Source organism: Centropristis striata, chromosome 16 (assembly GCF_030273125.1).
Source record: "Centropristis striata isolate RG_2023a ecotype Rhode Island chromosome 16, C.striata_1.0, whole genome shotgun sequence".
NCBI lineage: Eukaryota > Metazoa > Chordata > Actinopteri > Perciformes > Serranidae > Centropristis > Centropristis striata.
The window spans coordinates 26869096-26878154 of NC_081532.1; the positions used below are offsets into that span (position 1 = coordinate 26869096).

At 36.1% G+C, this 9059-nt stretch overlaps 2 protein-coding genes across 4 annotated transcripts in view; one reads left to right on the forward strand and one right to left on the reverse strand.

Moving 5' to 3' along the window:
* Positions 1-4301, forward strand: part of impg1b (interphotoreceptor matrix proteoglycan 1b) — a 30786-nt gene extending 26485 nt beyond the window's left edge. For 2 of the 3 annotated variants that reach the window (XM_059352835.1, XM_059352836.1), the window contains 4 exons: positions 1689-1874; positions 1998-2181; positions 2618-2701; positions 3763-4301. In XM_059352835.1, the coding sequence (XP_059208818.1) occupies positions 1689-1874; positions 1998-2181; positions 2618-2701; positions 3763-3846 (538 nt within the window). In that variant the 3' untranslated portion in view covers positions 3847-4301. The remainder of the gene's footprint in view (positions 1-1688; positions 1875-1997; positions 2182-2617; positions 2702-3762) is intronic. The other variant, XM_059352837.1, reaches the window with a different exon arrangement.
* Positions 4302-5987: 1686 nt separating this feature from the next.
* The window catches only part of myo6b (myosin VIb), a 56468-nt gene continuing 53396 nt past the window's right edge, over positions 5988-9059 (reverse strand). The window contains exons 31-32 of the mRNA XM_059352834.1: positions 8414-8632; positions 5988-7229 (exon numbers count right to left, since the gene is read on the reverse strand). Of these exons, the coding sequence (XP_059208817.1) occupies positions 7030-7229; positions 8414-8632 (419 nt within the window). The 3' untranslated portion in view covers positions 5988-7029. The remainder of the gene's footprint in view (positions 7230-8413; positions 8633-9059) is intronic.

Here is a 9059-nt window from a genome sequence, read left to right on the forward strand (position 1 = left end):
GAAGGTCCCTTTCATTACTTTTTTTGGTAATTTTTTTTGTCTTTTTTAAAATAATTTTGTTTCTTTTTTGGCAATTCTGTCATTTTTTTTGGTAATTTTGTGTCTTTTTTAAGTAATTTAGTTTTTGGTCTGTCATTTAGTGTCTTTTTTTTGGTCATTTTGTGTCTTTTTTTGGTCATTTTGTGTCTTTTTTGGGGTCATTTTGATACTGCCTCCAGCGGCCCCCAGGTAATTTGAGTTTGAGACCCCTGGTTTAGATTGAGATTCAACATAAAGACATGATCAATTAAAAGGGATTAGACATATTTTAAATTTAACCTCATAACAGTATATTAAGTAGTTAAAGTGAGCCCTGACTTTACAAAATTAAAGCGCTGCTTACATAAATGCATAGATTATATATATTTGGAATATATAAAACGATTTGAGTGGGTCCATTCTGCATAATGACTACTTTTACTTTTGATACTTTAAGTACATTTTGATGCTGATACTTTTGTACTTTTACTTCAGTAAGTTTTGAATGCAGGACTTTAACTTGCCCTAATTCTTTACCAATTCCTTTCTGTTTGAAAGCCATTACTTTGCATTCATTTAGCCTTTGTAACCATCTTTATTGTATTGTAACAGGCAAGCACAAGCAGGAACTTCAGTGAAATCCTTTGCTTGATGGTGCATTCAAGGACGTTCAAGATTTGAGAGCTGACTGCTAAGAACATTGCATTCCTAAACTATGGTGTCACTCCCAAGAGATTATTATATAGCAGATGTCATTGCAGTGGAGAAGATTATTATTATTTGTATTGTCTATTAATATCTTTGCAGTTATTATCACACACTTAATTATAGCACGCTTCATTCAGGTCGCCTGGGGTTGTATTTCATGTGCATTAAGGATGATTCAATGAGTTGGCAATTTCATGTACATTTATGACTACATGATAATGTATTTAATAAAGTTCAGTGTTTCCTCTAGGTTTACAGCTTGGGGGGGACCACATATTTTCCAACGGGCATGCCGCCCCATGAGAAAATTTTGTACATTTTTAAGTAAAATGCATCAGTTTTGTGCACTGTGAGAGCTAAATGAGAGCAAACACCTCACATTACATTTTCAGTCAGGAGATACCGTGACATAGAATCTTTGTTGTCTTACCTGTTACAGTGCTGCTGTTAGCTGGCTAGGGGGGTCCGGGGGCTGGCCCTCCCTCTGACAACTTTTTTTCCCCATAAAAAGCCCAAATTTAGTGGCCCCTTGCAGATTCTAATGCCACTATTCCATTATATACACTGATCTTAATCATTGCATATTTTAATTAATTTTTGTAAAGGAGAATATAGGTTCTTGTATGTTTTATTTCAGGAATCTTATTTTGACAGGCTTCATGTAAATTCTGTGGTGGATTCTGTTAACACACTGTGCTCCTTTTTCGCCGTGCTCAGACGAGAATTGTAAACACGCAACCATGTAGAGACAGAAATGACACGCCATAGTTTGTTAAATAAAAGGACAAGATATAGGAAAGGTAACCCTATAATGGTAGGGAAAACACTGACGTTACAATATTTTCCATAAGTTAGAAACAATATTTTCGTACATTTCTTTCAAACTTCTTTTGCAATTTAAGTGAAACAGAATTGTATACAGGGTGCTCCTCTCTAACTTGTATTTGTTTCCTCTCCTTCAGATGCCCTGTAGGTAAATACTGGCACTACCACGGAGAGCGCTGCAACGATCTGGTGTCCATGCCAGTAGATCCTCCGCTCATTGTGACCTGCCTCGTGGGGAGCCTCTGCTTTGTTTGTGCCATCATTGGCATTTTGATATTCATTAACAAGAAATGCATAAAGGCCAAAAAGGCTGTAACTTTAGTGTAAGTATGAGTTTGTTATTCCGCATACTTTTCTATTTCCCAGGGTGATGCTTTTGCCGTAATTTGATTTTTTTTGTATTGTAAGCATTTTTTATTCACCAGCTCATCTCCTCTACATTGTAGGCACACCCTTGCTCCCTATGCCTTTGAGAATACTTTGAGGGAGAACCCCGTATTTGAGAATGATGAGGGTGTCTTAACTCAAGTGTCCACATTGCCATATCCATCAAGTTCTGCTTCTTCCCAATCCCAACAGTCTGAACAGGAACATTTTGCCTCTATTGAAAATATACATCTGAGTATTGAGGTACACCGTGCTGTATGTGCACAAATAACTAAACGACTAACCTCAAACCTTTAACAACTACTACTATAGACTAATATGTTAAAATTTGTTTTGTACATAAGACTTTAAATAGACATTTAAAGTTGACAAACTGATGCATCCTTTAGTAATATTAAAACACTGTTCAGTCTGGCTGAAAGGTAATTTAATGTCAATCGAACTCATTTTTCATTACTTTTAAGATGCACACGATACACAACTTTGAAGACGTTTTGTTTCGTATAGTTTTAACATGAACTCTGCAGTAGCGGCTGTAGGTAGAATCTCCTGTGGTAGTACTTCCTCTCTGGCGGATCCTTGTATTGATTATGTTCCCTGTTTTTGTTTTCATTGCCTCTGGTTCTATGATATATTAATGAAGCACACTGTAAACTATGTGTACTCTCTGTCTCCACAGATGCCCAGACAACTCTACACAACAAGATCAGAAAAGTTAGTCTCAGAAATGGTGGACTTCCATCAGTGTATACCACATAACGAGGTGAGGAACCAAGAGTAAAATCTACCTGAAAAGGGAGAAAATTGGTTTTTGGTTCTGTGCTGAAACATACTTAAAAACTGTAAAATGAAAAAATATTGTTCAGATACATTCATGTATTTTAGTGTTGCTGACAATAACCTTACATTAAATATTTTACAGCTCTATGATGTGTGCAAAGGTAAAACAGCTGAGCACGATGTAGCCTTTGCTGATTTTTCACTTTCAAACCAAATCAATGTTACTTTTTCGAGCATTTAAACAATAACTTTGGTGGCACTTGGCTTGTGGTGCTAGGAATAACACGATTATATAGTTCCTACATGAAACTGCCCACATCTATGTCTGTGGATTATCTTGAATATCCGCTTAAGATTTCTGGAAAAAAACACTGATGTTGTATGTATTCTTATGGGGTTTAAGCACCACAACCTGAGTGCCATCTAGAGTCATGGAGTCATGAGGCCACCCTTTTTCTTCAATTTCTTGTTCAATTTTAATGTCTGGTACAACTAAATATACATTTGTTTGGACAAACATAATGGTAACAACAAAAATAGCTCATAAGAGTTTAATTTAAGATTTAATAAGATTTAATTTAAGTTTTGTTGATCATGATTTTGGTTATTATCAGCTTTTTTGTTGTTATCATTATATCTGCCCAAACAGATGCACCTTTAGTTGTACCAGACATTAAAATGAACAAGAAACTGTAGAAAACAAGGGTGGTCTAATATTTTTTCCATGACTGTAGTTCAATTATATATGAGAGACATCTCTACAGCCGATATCTTAAACACTCTGCAACTCACATCGAAACAATCTTAAATGATACATAACAGGGTTAGAGTATATACAGAAATCTATGATTTATGGGTGAACTGTACCTTTAACTTAATAATTAAATATTAACCTTGAAATGATTTCCATGTAGTAAAGTGTCAGTGTTGATCAATGTTTCTCTGATGAAAATAGTCCCTTTTTGATTCATACAAAGCTAATATTTCTGCCGTTTATCATATAACTTCATCTGATTTTTATTTTCATTCTCCTGTCTCTTCCAGACGTGGCGACCACCAAATGAATACGGAACATGCTGTGTTTCAAGGCCATCAGATAACGAATGTTTTGAAGTAACCGTTGTTTGACAGCAGCTAGTTCGTCTGAGGAGCAGCCAACACTGTGACACCGAGCAAAACACGAGGTAGCAAAGACTCAAGTTTCTGTGTAACTGTATATGGGATGCTATGGTACGGTAGACCAGTCGAATGGTGTTAAAGATATTGAGATTAATTGTTCATAGTGATCAAAGTGTCTTGTTAGACAGAGAGCTATGGATTTTAAGGTGGTTGTCTTAAAGTGGAACCTAATATTTATTCTATATATTGAATGGTAGGAACATTTCCTGTATACCCTTGGCAAAGGTTGTTCTTTCCTCACAATGAGGTATTTATTATTTACAAACTGATCCACATGGTGGTATCTTAAGTTTAGACTGTAAAATGTTGTTTGTTTTAAAGCTGTACTTTACCATCGTTGTCCCAAAAAAGAGAATGAATGTATAAGCTGTCAACTTGGGTCACGACAAGTTGTTTATAGAATATTTATCAGTCTGTCCTACTCAAACACAACTCGTCATGCTAATCATTTGTGTTTTGAGAGTTGGGATTTTTTACACATTTTGCATTTAAAAAGCAAAGAATAAAATGTTTTTTTGCATTAAAGAAATTTGATGTTTTGTTGGATTTTGATTCTGAGCCAGTTGTGACGCATTTAAAGTTTTTATTCATTTATTTATTGATGAGTTAAAAGGCTGAAGACAAGCATCTTTGTGCGATTAAAGAACAAAAAGTGTTTGCAGTCAAATCAAGGACACATCCTCTTACGATTGTTGCAGTAAATTCACTGGAATAGCTCAAATTCCTACAATATGAAAATGCCCTGAAGAGGCCCTTAAGTACAAAACATGTTTGCAGTCAAATCAAATCAAGGTCTTCTTATGGTTCATCAGTGTTTTATTATGTTTTTATAACCATCTGTTGCTGTTTGGGGTTTCTTTACCACAAAAGGAAAATATAAAGAAAATCTCTACAAAAGAGGAATTAAGTCTGTTTAAATCCACTTGAATTCCAAACAGGAGAGAGCCTCACCCGAGTGAGGACATCAGCAGCCTTTGTTGTTTAATTAATCTACGCACTAATCTCATCAGCTGCTGTTACCATGAAGACGTCAGATCCATTTACAGAGCACTGACCACTGAATTAACTCCTCACTCATCAGTGATCTACAGTAACTCAGCAAGGAAAAAAAACAGGAATGTGGGGGCATACTTTTATTTTCTACAGTATTCCAGTGCAAAGGCCGACATACAACCAGATCTCATATTTAAAGTGAATCATCAGTGACAGTCGGCTGCTGTGTCTGTGATGCTATGGATTGCCATTTAAGTAAATATGTAAATAAATGTACATTTTATTTCATGACTTCATATTTATTTCAGTGGACTCTTATTTGAATATTTGAGTCCACATTGATTTACCTCAGGTTTTATTTCATAGCCATATTTATTTCAAAAGCATATTTATTAGATTATTGATGTTTTTTTTATTTAATGTTTACATAAATGGCATTCCATAAAATAAAGGTACTGCATGATTGTCCAATGAGATGACTGAAATGTTTCTTATCAAACCAACACAGGAGTCAGGTATTCACCTTAATAAAATATTACATGAACAAACACACCAAACACACGCACACACACAAATTGCATTATTTCCTGTAAAACGATCCCAAACCCACAAAACTTCACACGTGAAAACACACTTCTACATCTCCCTTTTGCATAACAAATGAACATCAATACAAAAAAAAAAGATTGCCTTTTCAAGGATTTTAACAGTTAAGAGTTGTATTTGTAGCAGGAAAATATTTGATGGATTAAAACATGAAACTTTTAAGATGGTAATAAACCCAGCACTTCTTTTAAAATGAATGAATCTTTCTCAAAGGCAGAATGAGTAGGATTTGTCAGTTGCGGTTTGTAAACACAACATTTAAAGCTGACCCCTCCTCCCCTGTTCAACAACATCTAATTTGTAAGCAAGTTTCGCGAGCTTCAGTCCAGCTAGCTAACAGGCTAACTATTTGTGTCCAGACGGGAGAATTTACTGGCGCTTCTGACTCAGACGACAGAAATTACAGCGTCAGCCAAACAACCACAAACATCCAGAAACCACCAGAAACATCCAGATAACAGCAAAATAAAAAAGAGAAAATTCAGGCAGAGCCTCTGCAGATACAGACACCACCACACACTTCTAGCAGGTCATAAGTGATGATTGAGATGGATTATTTTTGTACCAATCTATACATCCTACTCATTATGCAATTAAAGTGTCTGAGCAAAGATACACACTAGAACCATATGAAAGAAAATCATGTGATTTTGTCCCATTATTTGTCATGTCAACCTTATAGTAGATGCAGTGAAATGTATCTTTTATACTAGACTTATTAAAAAATACAGTATAGGGTAATTATAGAAATGTGTATAAATATAACTTGTTCACTTTCTCTTATTCTATTAATGAGTTAAAGGAGCAGGGTGTAGGGTTTAGTAGTTCTCCTCTCTAGAGCCAGCGTTTCAGGCTTTGTTAAAGAGGACTTGCTCCCTATGTGAATATGAAGCGCTCAGATTCTTAGTTTCAGATGATTATACATTGACTAATAAAAATGTGAATATTGTATTGCATTTCTGCCTACAGATCCCCCTAAATCCTACACAATGCCTGCTCCTTTAAGTCGTCTTTCAGTTCCTTATGCACAACCAAGAAAGATAAGTTTTTCCTTATCTTCCCTTTTGAGTTGTAGACTTATAATGTCACTAATCAAATCAAATGTAGGTGTTGAACAGTAATTAAAGCCTCAATATCCACAAGACCCTAAAGTAAGATTGTTACACACCATTACATCTACATATTCCCTCTAAAAGCCTAATTTATTGTCCCTATTGCAGACCATTAAGGTTTCAGGTTAATAGCTAGATAAGCATTGCACAAATTAAGACTTCCTGGGTGTAGTGCAGTCATATTGCAATTTAAGGCCTCACAGTGAGAGATTTCATTCAAGCGCAGATCGAGGAGAAGACTGAAATGCTAACGCTACACCAATGAGGTGTTACACTGCAAAATACAGATATAAAAAGTGAAAATAAAGATCATACAGGTGTTTAAAAAAGGAGAGGGTCTACAGTAAGATTGTATTTATGTATCCGTTGCGAGTCTGTGTATCAGTGTCATGTTTCAGGACTCTTATCTCGCTGCTGTGGTTCACTTGAGGAGACTCTGAAGCATGGCGGTGGCGTACGTGGGGCGGGCCTGCTTGTTCTCGATGGCTTTCTTCAGGTACTGAATTCCATCGCAGCGCTCCCAGATTTCTTCAAACTGCCTCGGCAGGATCTCCGCCCCCCTCTTCCTGGTCAGACCCGTCTCCTCCAGACTCAGCTCGCACATCTCCATGTCATCTTTCCCTGAGTGGTGGACGGATAGGGACAAACTTTTACATGTGCAGTAGTAACTTTAGCCAGTCATCCAGTTACTCACCAAACTCTGCTTTAAGCTGACATATCAAGTAATGCTAAAGCAATTAATTTATAGCCCTAATTTGAAATGTACATTCAGGATTTTGCAGATTTCCTTTGATTAACTTAATTTTTTTTTTACAAATGAATAATTATTTTAGGATTTTGGACTTTTTGTAAGGCAAAAAAGAGAATGGAAGTAGGGATGCAGTTGATAAATTGAGATGGAAAATATTAGAGACCAACTGATATGGGATTTTTGACACCGATACTGATTTAAGAGGAGGAAAATTTATCAATAACAACAGATATGGTGGCCGATATAGGATTTTTTTTCCCTTTTTTATGTGGACTGTGAACCAATTTTTCACCTCTCTGCAAATGTACCCAGAGAGCTACTTTCTCAAACATATAACTTTATTAACCAATATTTAACTTTGTTATACATTATACATTGTAAAAACAATGTTTTAGCTTGTCAGCTAATTATATAAATGATAACGGACAAAAGTTAAGAATAAATAGGAATAAACTAAATGGCTAATTAACCATCATAACTGTTAAGCTTCAGTCAATTGCTGACTATTTTAAAAGAATACAAAAAGTGAATAGTTAAGACCATTTCTCAATCACACCAAGAAACATTTTCTGCATTATACAGGTGGATCTCAATAAATTAGAATATCATAGAAGGTTTATGTCAGTAATTCAATTCAAAATGTGGAAATAACACATTATATAGATCCATTACACGCACAATAAAATGTTTCATGTCTTCATGTATTTCTTCTAATTATGATTATGGCTTAGAATTAATGAAGTTTTAAACAGTATGTTTAATATGGAAATGTTGGCCTCTGTAAAGTATGTGCATCTTTTCCATGATATTCTAATGTATTGAGATGCACCTAAATATAGTGTCAGTAACGGCACACATCTGTTACAGCGATGTGATTGGCCTGTGATAAGCCAATAATATCTGTCAACCAATATATCTGTCAGACTTTAGAAAATTCCAGACAAAATCCAATACCATGCATCGCAAATAATACCAGAAAATCGTGAATTGTGGCCTTAACATAAAGCAATGCAGAAACTTTTCAAGAATAAAATGACATAAATCAAAACCTCACCTGCAACCAACACGATAGGTCGTTTGTCTGGGTGAAGCTCCATCTGTCTGGCTATCCAGGGCCCATCGAAGTGAGCGTACCACCAGCCCTTCTTTTTATTCTGCGGGTCTTTGTACTGGTCTGCGGGCCGGATGAAAGGGATGCGGAAATATCGCTGCTGGCGGTTCATGGCCACTTCCTGATGCTGGGCCGTCATCGGAGGAGCTGGGTTCTGTTCAGCTGCAGTAGGAGTGTCATCATTGATAGATTGTTTATCTCTATTCACAACAAAGCATCTGCGATTTGGTCCTAAGTAACCATATAATACTCATATTTGTATATAGAATGAGCTGAGAGGCAGGAAACAAAGTCGAAAGATTTCATAACATTCAAGTTCAAAACGAACCCAGGAAATGCCCAAGTAAATATCACATGGAAAAGCCAGGTAAAGCAGCTTTTAGCCTCTTATGAAATGGCCCTGCAAGACCCCTGAAGCATCAGCTGAGGCCAAGAACAGGATCCAAGCACAAGGCAAACAAAGCACGGGCAGTACGGCTTTCAGGAGCTATCATATCAAAAGAGAAGGAGGAGTAAATATAGAGAAAGTAGAAGCAACGGTGAATCCAATGTTCCCATTCCCCCATCAAACTTAATATTTGCTTTTAAG